At 47.4% G+C, this 13,439-nt stretch overlaps 1 protein-coding gene across 1 annotated transcript; it reads left to right on the forward strand.

Annotated features, from left to right (window-relative positions):
• The first annotated feature begins 235 nt into the window (after positions 1 to 235).
• On the forward strand, positions 236 to 11,174 carry LOC105362823 (Peptidyl-alpha-hydroxyglycine-alpha-amidating lyase 2). The gene is made up of 7 exons (XM_011500320.1): positions 236 to 411; positions 627 to 811; positions 3,988 to 4,186; positions 5,210 to 5,417; positions 8,180 to 8,392; positions 9,240 to 9,352; positions 10,893 to 11,174. Exons 1-7 carry the CDS (start codon positions 238 to 240, stop codon positions 11,007 to 11,009), a joined length of 1,209 nt encoding a protein of 402 aa, XP_011498622.1. The 5' UTR covers positions 236 to 237; the 3' UTR covers positions 11,010 to 11,174.
• Positions 11,175 to 13,439: the final 2,265 nt, after the last annotated feature.

A 13,439-nucleotide genomic window follows, 5' to 3' on the forward strand; every position in this document is an offset into this window, starting at 1 on the left:
GGGGGGGTCTGATAGTTTGGTCGGGCGACGACGACGCGGGACTGGGATGTGCGCGGGCGCGAGCTGAGCCTCGAACGGCGCCGACGCGCGTCCTCTTATCGATTCGCCCTGGCGCTGCGTTGGCGAGCTACGCATTTCGCTCTTGTGCGCGCGACTCTTCGGTTTCAGTATCGCGGGGTGGCTGACGGAGATTACCCTGCAGCCAGGTAGAACGAGGACGAGGACTCGAAGGACTCGATGGGCTCGAGCAGGATGCTGTTGCTGTTGTGGCCGCTGCTGATGGGTCTGGGACTCGAGGCAGAGGCCGACCTCGACGGCGAGGCTTACGGCCTCGATAACAGGCTGTCGTACGTGAGGCGAGAGAACGACGCCATCGCCAGGCTCTACGAGAACATCCTCGACGTGCTTCAGGTGGGCTACCACTATCACCGGCCGCTTCCATTCTCGGTTCGACCGTCCGATTTACGGGCAGAAGATGCGCCTATCGGAAGCGCCTGAACCTGTTGCGCCCCTTCCCCACCGCGCCCCTCCCCTACCAGTCGCCGTACCCCGCCGTCCCGACACCCGCGGCCCCACGCTCCCACGCCGATACCATTCTTCTCATGCGCCCTCTCGGTCCTTTGCAGTGCCGGCTACCCCGCGAGAGCGGCGCTCAAATCAAGGTCGGGAAGGATGCTCTGCTGGCCAAGCAACCTGTTCAGGATCAAAACTGGAGGAGTCCCAAGGGTCTCGGGCAGGTTTCCGGCGTGGCCATCGATCCGGCGGGACGTCCCGTCATTTTCCACAGGGGGGATCACATCTGGGACTTTGAGTGAGCGACATCTCCAAATGCTCCTTTACGGCTGCCAGTCTCTTCCCCCGTGACTCGCAATCGCGCTTTTTTTCATTATTTCTTTATTTCTTTCTTTCTTTCTTTCTTTCTTTCTTTCTTTCTTTCTTTCGTTCTTTCTTCCTTCCTTTTCGTCATTCTTTCATTGTTTCCTTCTTTTTTCCATTCCATCATCTTCTTCTCCACTCATATTTCTTCTCAACTTTTTCTCATCATTCTCATTGGGAGGCACATGACTCGTGTAGGCGACGCCGAAACTGTACATAATCAATTTCAAAGTGAAAAGCGCTCGGTTAGGGCATTATTGGGTGGAAAGCGTTCGGGTGTGAAGCCCGACGTGACCGACGGGGCTGAAGGGCCACACCTGCGTTTCAGACCGCCGGGAGTTTTTAAAGCTTCGGCGCGCCGATTAGCCACGATTAGATTTTCATTTTTTCGGTCCATCAGAGCTTAAATTCTACGTTGAGTCTACGTTGCTACTACGTCAAATATACGTCAAATATACGTCAAATATACGTCAAAAATACGTCGATTATACGTAGAATTTATGTCGAATTTACGTCGGATTTACGTCGATTCCACATCAAATCCATAACAAATTTATGACGAATCCTCAAGGGAATACCAGCATTTGCGGCGATTGGAGGTACGACCATTACGTTTATGCGTGGGATAGCAGCGCGTCCGTACTTTTCTTATCAAAATGATAACCCATCGCCCTATTATAGCATGGGTACATATAGTCGGTGGTATTTGTTTTGGCGTAATTGGCATAGTCAACGATCATGGAAGCATTAATCTACTGCAGACGCCCACGTATAAATGGAATATCTATCGGAGGAACGATTGCCGTGCGATTTTATAACGAATACTTTTAGCGCCTCCTCGTTTAATCGCGATATAATAAATCGGCGTGTGGGCATTTGCAGCTAACTGCGAGCTAACCCGACGCCGTCGTCCGCGTACCAAGAAAATAAGCGAACGCACGAGTCCTCGGAGGAGATGATAACGAGAGACGTACGAGGTAGGCGAAATGCCGCGCTCTCGTGCGCTTAAGCGAGGCGACGGAAAATCCGGAGTATCTCGAGTGGTGTCGAGAGAGTCGTGCGCGCCGGCACACGCTGGTTCCTAATTTATTTGCTCGACGTTAGGGACTGGACTGGAGGAGTGACGGCAACTGCCCTTTCACGGCTTCGATTCGGCTCGGCGCCTCCGTGGAGCTCCAGGCCCGGGGCGGAGGGGCTGGGACGACGGAGAGAGGACGACTCGGGAGTCCGTTCGCCCGCGCGTCCTCGCGCGGCTTTCCTCGCGACACGGGCAAAGACAGAAAGAAAGAGAGAAACCGAGGAGCCGAGGGTCCAACCTTTTGAAACAGATAGTATAATGCGCGTGTGCCGGAGTGGTGCGAGCGCCGATTGGGCCCAGGCATACGTGCAGGTATATAGGTGCGACCCCCGCCACCTCGACGGCAGCGTCGAACCAATAACACCTTCCTCTCCCGGCAGGCACACCCCGCCGCTCGCCGCTGGCCCACGGGAAGGCTTCAGGGGAGAGGCGATTTTTATCCCGAAAGCAGATAAAAAGGTTCGCTTTACGACCGCGGGAGGTACGGGTGAACGCGACGAGCCTTGCGACTGTGCCCCCATCGAGTAGATGCGCTCCTATAGAAGGAAATGCGAGCGCCCCTTCCCCTCCCGTCCCACAGCCCCAGCCCAACCGAACCTACCACCTTACCGCTCCCTCGACCCACTCGTCCCGTCCCGTACCACGAACCTCCGTTCTACCCCGAGGTCATTCCGTGCTCTTGCTCTCGTTCTTTTGTGCGAGCTGCATGAAGAAAAAAAACAAAAACAAAAATTGCCGTCGAAACGCGAATGCAGAAGTCCGCGGCGCCTCGCTTAGTCGCCGCCGCCGCCGCCGCCGCCGCCGCCGCCGCCGTTACCATCACCGCCAACGCCACCGCCACCGCCTCCTCCTACAATTTATGGCCCGACGCGCGAAAAATACTGTACGCTGCGCGTGTTTTACAATCCCGCGCAATTCGAGGATACTCTTTATTCGGGCCCGATCGCTCGCTTCTTCGTACTCTTTCGCGCGCACATACGCGAATACGTTCGCGTGTACCTCGTGGCGCACACGTACATCGGGGAACTGAATTTTTTGGACTCGTACAACGCATCGATAGCTGTGTCTTTCTGTTTAATGAGCATCCCGGCGGACCGCAAGAAGTGGATGGCGTGCACGTTTGCACGTCTCTGTCTGCCAATGTACTGCTGGCTTATTGTTATTATCACTATCACTATCGTCATTATTATCATTATTATCATTATCATATATTATCATTATTATCATTATTATTATTATAATCATAATCAACATCATCATCATCATCATCATCATCATCATCATCATCATCATCATCATCATCATCATCATCATCATCATCATCATCATCATCATCATCATCATCATCATCATCATCATCATCATCATCATCATCATCATCATCATCATCATCATCATCATCATCATCATCATCATCATCATCATCATCATCATCATCATCATCATCATCATCATCATCATCATCATCATCATCATCATCAGCATTATTATTACTAATTCATTATGCGTGGATGAATGGTAGATGAGGGCGGTGATGACGGCGATTATATCCGCGCTGCTTCTGACTGAGATTGGCCGTCTCTTCAAGGGTAAAAGAATTATAGGGAAGTCAAAAAAAAAACAACAACAAAAACAACGAGTGACCGCTGTAAATTATTCTTTCGTCGCCCCGCACGACGATCAAGCCGCGTAACGTTGAGCGAAAGCGCTTGGAAAAGCCTCGCTGGAGGCTGGTGGCCGCATTTTTGGACCAGACCCGATTCCCGACAGTCCCGGCCGCGGTCATTGTTGCTCAGCGCCCGTTGTGATTACGATTTTTTAAATGTCGCCTTAGCGAGTACATTCTCTCTCTCTCTCTCTCTCTCTCTCTCTCTCTCTCTCTCTCCCTCCCCCCCTCTCTCGCCATCTATGGCTTAGGAACGCCTCGCTCCGACGGCCTTTGAGCACCAGCCTTGGCAAGGCCGACTCCGGACGAGGCCGTCCTGAGCCATTCAGGCCCAATTCCCTGCGCCTCATCCGCCCATTATTCGCAGCTCCTTCGACGAGGAGAACCGCTTCACAAAGCGCATGGATGGGCCCATTGCCGTTAATACGGTGTTGACATTGAATCCAGAGAACGGCCAAGTCGAAGACGAATGGGGCAGCGACGCGTTCTACCTGCCCCACGGCATCTACGTTGACGCGGAGGGCAGCGTCTGGCTCACCGACGTCGCCCTCCACCAGGTCCTTAAGGTAAGCCGGCGCAATCTTCCTCCATCTACCACAACTCCCTCCCCATACCGACGATTTTCCATTTTCGTCAGTTACGCCAGTTTTCCTTGCTCAGTCATAGGTGGCCTTAACCGCGCGTTCTCGATTCCGCGCGCCACTGCCTACGCGCTGCTGTTCCGTCCTCGTGGCCCTCCTCGAGCCCGTGGGACGCCCTCCTGCGAGCCCCTTTCCCTCCCAGGCCCCCGAGATCCTTATCCGACTCGTAAATCACGCGCGATTAACTCGCGCATCGCCTTCATCGAACGATCGCCAGAAATTCAAGTTATGCTTTACACCCACGGCAACTTAACATACCCGCGCCATTTACGAGCGGCCGACGGCTCCTCGCACTCGCCCGGGACTCTCCTCGCGTCCCTCCCTCCCACATACCTCAGCGGTCCTCATAACGCATTCCAGGCCTCTTCGCGCGCTCCTCGTCTTTCACAATTTAGTAGCGGCCCGCGACCAAATTAGCGCATTATCGACACTTGACATTTGGCATTAATTTTCATTAAGGATCCCTCGGTCTCTTGGTCCCATAATTCCCAGTGGGAATTAACGCTGGAGGTATTAACCGGCGAGCTTGCCGAGCTCGTGGAACTCGGGTAAGTATCGTTTATTCGAATAGGCCCGACAATGACCGGGATTTGAAGAGTATTGGTGGAAAAAAGGCCGTTGACACGCCACGGGATCCCACGGACTTTTAGGGCACCGACGAGCTATGCGGGGCCCCAAAGTAAAGGCCTCCGCCGCTCCCCTCCGCGCCCACAGGCTGGCTTTTCTTTTCTCTTTTTTTCTCCTTTTTATTATTATTTTGAAAGGTCGAGGCCGTGTGCCGTCGGAACCGGGGCTTTTGTACGCGGCTCACCCGCGGCGCCGTCCCGCATTCGCCCGATTATTAATCATCGCTTTCCCAATCGGGTCCTCCCTCGCCACGGCCGCGCGTTTTCCCATGCGCTCTGGCCCGATTACACAGCGCCGTCTCTGTTGCAGTACCCGAGAAAGGAGGGTACGGCCGAGCCGGAGCCAAGTCTCGTCCTGGGCGAGCGCTTCGTCCCAGGTGGCGACGCCCGCCACCTCTGCCAGCCGACCTCGGTCCTCGTGCTGCCCGGCGGTGAGATCGTCGTCGCCGATGGCTACTGCAACGAGCGCATACTCCTGTTCGATCCAATGGGACGTCTGCTGGAGCAAATACCGCCGCGGGGCAACGAAGGTATGCCGGGGAACGGCCCGCTCCTTTCCTTCAGCTTTTGTTGCGGAGGCTGACGTCGCGCCCTTTGTCCCTCGTCCGCCACACTAATGAACAGCAATGAACGATGACAAATGAACGATGCGTTCATCGATAATAATAATACTATGATGAACCAATTTTCCATTGGTAAAAGCAGCCTGATTTTATTTGTATTGGTAATGCTGCGTTGCGAGAGCCGGACGGGCCGGGCCACTCGATCACCCGTTTAATAGTTACCCGTTTAACGTTTTTAAATCTTCGGCTTTTAATTGAATACTTTCGACAATAAGAAAATTTACGCTCTACCCCGCCCTACGTACTGTACTCCTCCATATAAGAAGTTTATAATGGGCCTTTTATCCGCCGTGTACACAAACGCGCGCGCGCACGCATATCATTGATCGAACCCATAAGAATACGTGTTCGTTGGAACAAAGTCGTAAAAGAATTATTATATGTTGTTAAAAATTTGCATGTAAAGGAGCATTCGTCCAATATTATTACTTTAGTTCGATGGTCTTGTATTACAATAAACTGTCCATGTTTATTTTGTAATGATAACTGTAGCGAATGATTTTCTTGTTATCTGGAATTCTCGGGATATTCTTAAAATCATAATTCAATATATTATATATATACACACACACGCACACGCACACGCACACGCACACGCACACGCACACGCACACGCACACGCACACGCACACGCACACGCACACGCACACGCACACGCACACGCACACGCACACGCACACGCACACGCACACGCACACGCACACGCACACGCACACGCACACGCACACGCACACGCACACGCACACGCACACGCACACGCACACGCACACGCACACGCACACGCACACATATGTACGGTATTATTTTATTTGATATGACATTAACATTTATTCTCTATCTTATATACAAGTATAGTAATGCAACTACAATTTCATCGGATAAAAACATAATATATTTTATATAAAAATCCTATAACCTAACAAGTTATTAGTTCTTACTCATTGCAATTTTTTTTCTTTTCTTATCTTTATAAAAATCTCAGTACTATCTCTTAATTAAATTCAATTGCTGATTGAAGAACAAAGAATGAAAAAGCTGATAATAATAAAGATTTATATTATTATTCTGTTTGACATGGTGGAAAAACAACTCGTACTTTATGAAATTTGCACTAGAGTATTTACATATTCGTTTTTAGGTCACTGTATACGTAATAGTTGTAGCTCAGGTTTCGAAATTCAAAATTGCGACTGTGGAACTCCGGGCACGTCAAAATACGAAATTATGCAAATGAAAACTTGCGCGATTAAGTTTTCGAATATATGCTAATTGTGAATTAAGATAAAAAAAAAAAATATATATATATATATATATATATATATATATATACATATATTGTGACATCTGTCGTATCTAAATTCAAATTTACGAAAGATTACAAAAATCCCGGCCCACGTATTTTCGCGTTGGTCGTTGAAATTTTGCTTGGCAATCTATAAATTTATTTCTATCTAACATAGTAAATTCAGTTTTAATTAAGTTTCTTATGCTTGCGCGTTTAATTAATTTATTTGTTAATTTATTTATTAATTTTGGTAAAAAAAAAAAAAAAAAAAAAAAAAAAAAAAAAAAAAAGGAAAAACCGTATTTGTTAACTGTTTAAGTATTCCAAGGTTTTGTGCGCATACGTATTCCCCGAAATCCCCTGACTTTGCTCATATATTCGTTTCCTTCGGCACGTCAAATTCGCAATACTGGATATACACGGTTTTACACAGGATTTATGATTAGCGTTCCGCGAAACTCGTACATTTATTATTTTGCACAGTAAGTTAACTCACTGATGGATTTATCAAAGATTCATTCTGAAGCTTCTCAAAAGATTCTATCGATGTATCAAGGATTAAATTCTGAATCCACTCGCAAGATGTTAACTAAAGGCGTAATGCAAAGCCATCACAGCTTCATTTACTCACAAGTACGAGTGCATTGGCATTATAATCCGCATTACCCGACATCTGTCATTTTGGGATTAGCGAGCCAGATAAAACCACCGAATGCACAGCTTTACACGATGAATTTTATCGCAAGCTTTATGATTTAAAGCTTATGATTTAATATACTTGACTATTAATTTAAGCGGCAAGCTTTCCTTTGCCTTTGTCTAAAAGTACTTTATTAGTTTATAAGTGTAAAAGCAAATTTATATAGATACACGATTACGCGCGCGCTCACACACGCACGCACAGAGAGAGAGAGAGAGAGAGAGAGAGAGAGAGAGAGAGAGAGGTACATATGGATATTGGTATGCATCGACTCTACATATAAAATGCGCTCGTCAAGACCATAGTAAATAATTTGAATAAATTATTACCCAAATATTTAATATTTTCATAGTATAAGGAGTAATCCTTACAACAAAAGTTATTATTAAGTGTATTCGTACGATTTGCAAGATAGCCGTCATCCTTATCCCTACGAGAAGCGTCAAATCTGTGAAAATGCAATGACAATACAATCAATGTATGACAAACGCAATGACAAAACGATGAATATGAACGATGAACGATGAAAATCCGGATTTTCACTATATCCGCATGAACGTTAAAACTCGTCAATGATTTATTTCACGGCTTAGACGATTTTTCATATATATATAAATGATTGAATCTTCGTGTAGACCAGCTCGCCCATAAATGCTTCTAATCTCTTACAAATGTAATTTCTAGATATGCTGAGACTGCGCGTACCTCACAGCCTGACGCTTGTGAATCACAACAATGTTTGCGTGGCAGACAGGGAGCATCAGCGAATCGTATGTTTCAATCTGACGAGGACGTTAGAGGAAGGTGCGCCCGGCAGAAAAGAGCAAATGCTCTCGTGGTTGCCCCTGGTTATCCATCGGCCAGGTGCCTGCAGGATTTTTGGCGTCACTTCGCACAGTGCGTAGTAATCGTCTTTCACTCTCCGTCCTCCCTTTCTCTCTTATTTCGCTCTCTCTCTCTCTCTCTCTCTCTCTCTCTCTCTCTTCCCTCTTGTTCTCTTGCTCTCATTTCCATCCTGTCTATTCCCCATACCCCCCTCTCTAACGCCATGCAATCCCATCCCACCTTTAACCCTTTATCCTCACCCTCCTACTCTCCCCAACACTCGGACCCCGGCCCGTCCGTGCCACCGTCCCACTATCACCACTCCCCCGTCGTCGCTGTCGCCGATCCTACCCGTAACCACGTTCCATCCTCCTACTCCTCCTCCTCCTCCTCACTCCTCCCTCGTCCCTCGTCCCTCCTCCTCATCCTCATCCTCACCACGTCGCTCGTCGCTCCCGCGTCCCTTTACACACCGGAGCCAGTTAAATTTAATAAAGTCGTCAAAATGTATAAGGACTTGGGTTACATATTATTCGACCGGATGTAACTGTACGTTAAGAAATAAATCACTTTTTCCTCCTTTTTTAATTTAGCAGCTTATAGCAACATGACACGTGAAATTATTCATGCACACGTTATCTCCTTGTCTTAATTCGCTAGTTTATAGCTAACCTTAATTATGGATTCATCTTAATGGCCGATTGGTGGGTCTTTGGTTGAATTTCGTCTTTACCTTCTCTTTTCGATCCTCATATTCCTTTATTGAATTTGTGATTCTCCTATTTATTGAAAAGGCGATGGTAATTGCGAGTGAATGGTTATACGATACTCCGCTTTCAAACTAACAAACATTGATAATTTATAACATTTTGACTAGCAAACATTGATAATTTATAACATTTAAGAACATTAAACGCAGATAATATGCTGTATGCCGTGAATGGACCGACAACGTCACACAATCCAGTTATGGGCTTCACTCTGGATCCGGAGAATGGTTCCGTTGTTTCCACGTGGGCTCCTACATTCGACGTAAGTAAACGCTGCGATAGAGCGAGACTCTGCAAATAGCAAGTTACTTATTATCTTTACGGTGAAAGCGGCTTTATAATGTTCCGATTGTGGTATGACATTTACAAAGCATAAATCATACTCTTATGCAGTACTACGTGTAGATCACGATGATTTTAAAAGATGCCCGACGATTACAATGTCATTACCGTGTCGTGCGTTAAGTATAATGAATTTGATAAATTACAACTGCTCAATTGATAATTGATAATGTCGGTAATTTATGTATCATTTACTATATAATTGGAAGTAGCGTATGGCTAGGAAAATTGTATTTCGAAAACAACGGGAAGCCAATACAGCACCTGCCCATTAATTTTCGATATTATTACATTAAAAGTGATATTGATTGTAAGATTTTGCATAAATTAAGTCAATGTTTGTATGTCGTTTATATGTCGAATCAATTATATTGCGAGCAATCGATCCCTCGGCATCGCTCGAAATTTCTTTAACTGACAAATTTTCGGGCAAAGCCTATATGCCATTATGCCATTATGCCATTAGCATTAAATTACGATGTAATTGACGATAATAATGAAGGAGTCAAGGCGATAAATGCAAGCGTTTTAACGTAAAGCAACAGGTACGGGACAGGCGCCACACTTTGTAAGCACCGAGCTCTCGAGCAGCTCTAAATAGCGAAAGAAATAAATAATAAATAGCGTAAAAATCGTTTGATAATTTGGTATAAATCGTTAATAAAAGGGTATGATCATGATCTTATTGAATGGATGGGATTGATAAAATCAGGGCAGATCGTGGGTATTGAGGTCGTTAAGGACCGGAGAAATTCGATAAAAGGGAATGTCGCTAGGAGGGAAATGGCCAGCTCGTTGAAGCCGTTTGCTTTCATAAAGTCAGGGGCGAATTTTAATAATGGACGCGGGAGATAATAAGGCACGTTCTGCGCGACTGGCAAAGCCGTGAAATCGACTCGTCGTGGCTCTCGCTCGCTCGGCAATGAAGACGAACGACGGGGGTCGGGGCGGGGGCATGCAGAGGGTGGAGAGCCGCGGTGGATGCACTCGCTCGATTGGAAATATCGCGTCCGGTCGTGAAAGAGCGCGCGCGCGCGATAAAACGAGAGCGGCGAAAGAGTAGCGTGAGACGACGGTGGATAAGGGAGAGGACGGGGGAGGGGGGGGGGAAGAGACGGCTGAGGTGACGGCGGAGGGAATTTCTTTTTTTTTTTTTTTTTTTGGGGGGGGGGGGGGGGGGGGAAGAGACGGCTGAGGTGACGGCGGAGGGAATTTCTTTTTTTTTTTTTTTTTTTGGGGGGGGGGGGGGGGGGGGAAGAGACGGCTGAGGTGACGGCGGAGGGAATTTCTTTTTTTTTTTTTTTTTTTGGGGGGGGGGGGGGGGGGGGAAGAGACGGCTGAGGTGACGGCGGAGGGAATTTCTTTTTTTTTTTTTTTTTTGAGTGGTGGTGATGGTGGCTGAAGATGAAATCGTCGGGCTCCCGCTGAAATTACAATAATCATCCTCTGTTGGATTTCAGTCGTTCAGCAATCCGCACGAGATCGCTGCCTGCCCCAACGGTACGGCCCTCTACGTGTCGGAAATCGGCCCGAACGTGGTGTGGAAGTTCAGGCTGCTAACGAACTGGAAAATGTAAATTGAGTTATAAAAATCCTATCTGCGAAGTGTATCGCTCGCTCGGGACTCGCCTATGATACGCGTCGGAGAAAAAGAAGAGGGAAGAACGAAAGTAAAAAAAGAGAATTGTGGCGGATGCGAATGTACAAGAGGCCGATGAAGAGGAAGATGTGGAGAAGGAGGGAGTAAGTGCGAGAGAGAGAGAGAGAGAGAGAGAGGGGGGGGGATACGAAGTTTCTGAAGTATTCTTCACGGGTATGGGTAAACATATATTCGAAATTCAAATGAAAGCGAGGCCGTAGCAAGAGCTCCTCCAACACTTGAAACCAGTTTCGGTTGACTTTTTTCCTTTACAAGATTCATTAACACTGAGCAAATAGAATTCTCGAGTGTAAATACAATTACCCCGAGCATATAGACTCATTGTATTTACAGAACGTTATAAAACCTAATAAATTTTTATTCCACTCTATCGACGAGATCAATTATTATTGTTGCTGCTGCTGCTGCTGCTACCGCTGTTGCTGTTGCTGTTGCTCTTGCTGTTGCTGTTGTCGCTGTTATCGCTATTGTTGTTGTTGTTGTTGTTGTTGTTGTTGTTGTTGTTGTTGTTGTCACAAGCAGATTTATGAATAATAAAGTACGTTGTCGTATTATTGTTCGGCCAATTAAAACCAAAGTCAGCCTCCGGACTTATCACTCGTTACGATAAAACGGCTAATTGCGTCGATTAAGAAATTCCTTCTATAATTCCCGAAAATGCGTGGATTTATTGTATTAAACGATCCCGGGAATAAACCGCATCATCCATTCCAAAACCCCTTATTTTAGGACAATACCGCTCTGCGCAACATTTAATGTTTATTGGAATGGCAGACCCTCTCGGAACATTGGATATTAACTCGGCCAAAGTGAATTTGTACAGCCTCGATCGGCTTTTGTTAACCGATACTGTGTTTTCATGTAATTCTAGAAAGTATAACGCAATGTTAATAGCTTATGACGCTGTGCATTAATAATTGAATTTGCGCGATCGAGGCAATTTTACGGGGAAAATTCACAATTCAAACGCAGCAAATAATTATTGTCAAGGAAGTAGCTGGAGAGGCAGGGAGTCTGGACGGTTTTTCCGACATTTGTCGAGCCTCCCTCGACAACGGGCGAGACACTCTCAACCTAAAAAATACCTTTATTTTACAAACCTAAGCAATTTTTATACAACCGCAGCGTCGACTTCGCTTGTTTTCCAATAGTTTTTATTACCTTTCTGTTATAGTAATCCGATCTGTAAAACCAATTACGTTCTCTTCTTTGTTGTAAACTACATCTTTCCATTAAATTCGTTAGAAATAAATGTCTAGTTTATAAGTCAAACTGATGTTTTTTTTGTGTTTTTTTTTTCTTCTTTCTTTTTTTATTCTCGCCCGTTTCCCGATCCCCAATGTTACACATAAATTCGACACGTAAGCCCAGCTCAGCGGAACTCTTCGAAAGTTGGCTCGCCCGCTGCCCTTTCATTGTATGGCAAACCATAGCTGCGCTTTTCGGGAAAGCGGTATTAAGGATCGAGGACCGAATTTCGTGATGGGGGGTGGGGTAGGGCGGCGGGGGGGGGGGGGCCCAAGGCTGCGCGCAAATCTTGAACTGGGAGGACCAGAATTATTTTCGATAGTCGTGCGGGCTGAATCGCCCGGGTCCGACAAAACCCGTGTCCATGACACCCGCGAAATGTCTCAATCGCACGGCTCCTCCAGGTCTGCACCATCTCGACACCTGGCGTCACACCATCGAGAAAAGCTCCGATGAATAGCGTCTTTCCCAGCATAAAAGAAGCCTTCATCCCTCCTCCGAAGCTGGAAAAGTGCGTCGATGAAAAGAGAAGAGAAAGGAGAAGGAAGTTAGTTGAAAGGTCGCTACGTTTCCCGGGGCACGCGAGGAGAGGAGGACGCCACGGGAGAACTCGAGGGGCTCCCTCGCTGCGACTATGGCTCGGAGTCTACGCCATTGAGGCGACAGCGAGCGCGATGCTGGACTAATGAAGACGTGTGCTAGAGGCCGCAGGAATGGTCGACGGCGCACTCGTCCCCGTTTCACCGCCGACTCTCCTCCGTTGCCCCTCCCCCTCCCGCCCCGTATCCCACAAACCCTCTTTGCCACCACCACCGCCACCTCCTCCTCCTCTTCCTCCTTCTCCTCCTCTTCCTCCTCCTCCTCCTCCTCCTCCTACTACTACTACTACTACTACTACTACTACTACTACTCCACCTCGGGTCCACTCCCCCTCTCGCCGCTCTCGCCGTCACTCGCTATCTTACTCTCTCTCTCTCTCTCTCTCTCTCTCTCTCCTTCGCCACGCCTCACTTTTTTTCTGCCTTTCATCTTTTACCTCTCTCGATCCCTCAGGATTCTCGCTCGCAGCAGCGCGGTTCTTTCAAAGCCCCAACGAGTT

The sequence above is a fragment of the Ceratosolen solmsi genome, unplaced genomic scaffold (assembly GCF_000503995.2).
Source record: "Ceratosolen solmsi marchali unplaced genomic scaffold, CerSol_1.0 scaffold56, whole genome shotgun sequence".
Lineage (NCBI taxonomy): Eukaryota > Metazoa > Arthropoda > Insecta > Hymenoptera > Agaonidae > Ceratosolen > Ceratosolen solmsi.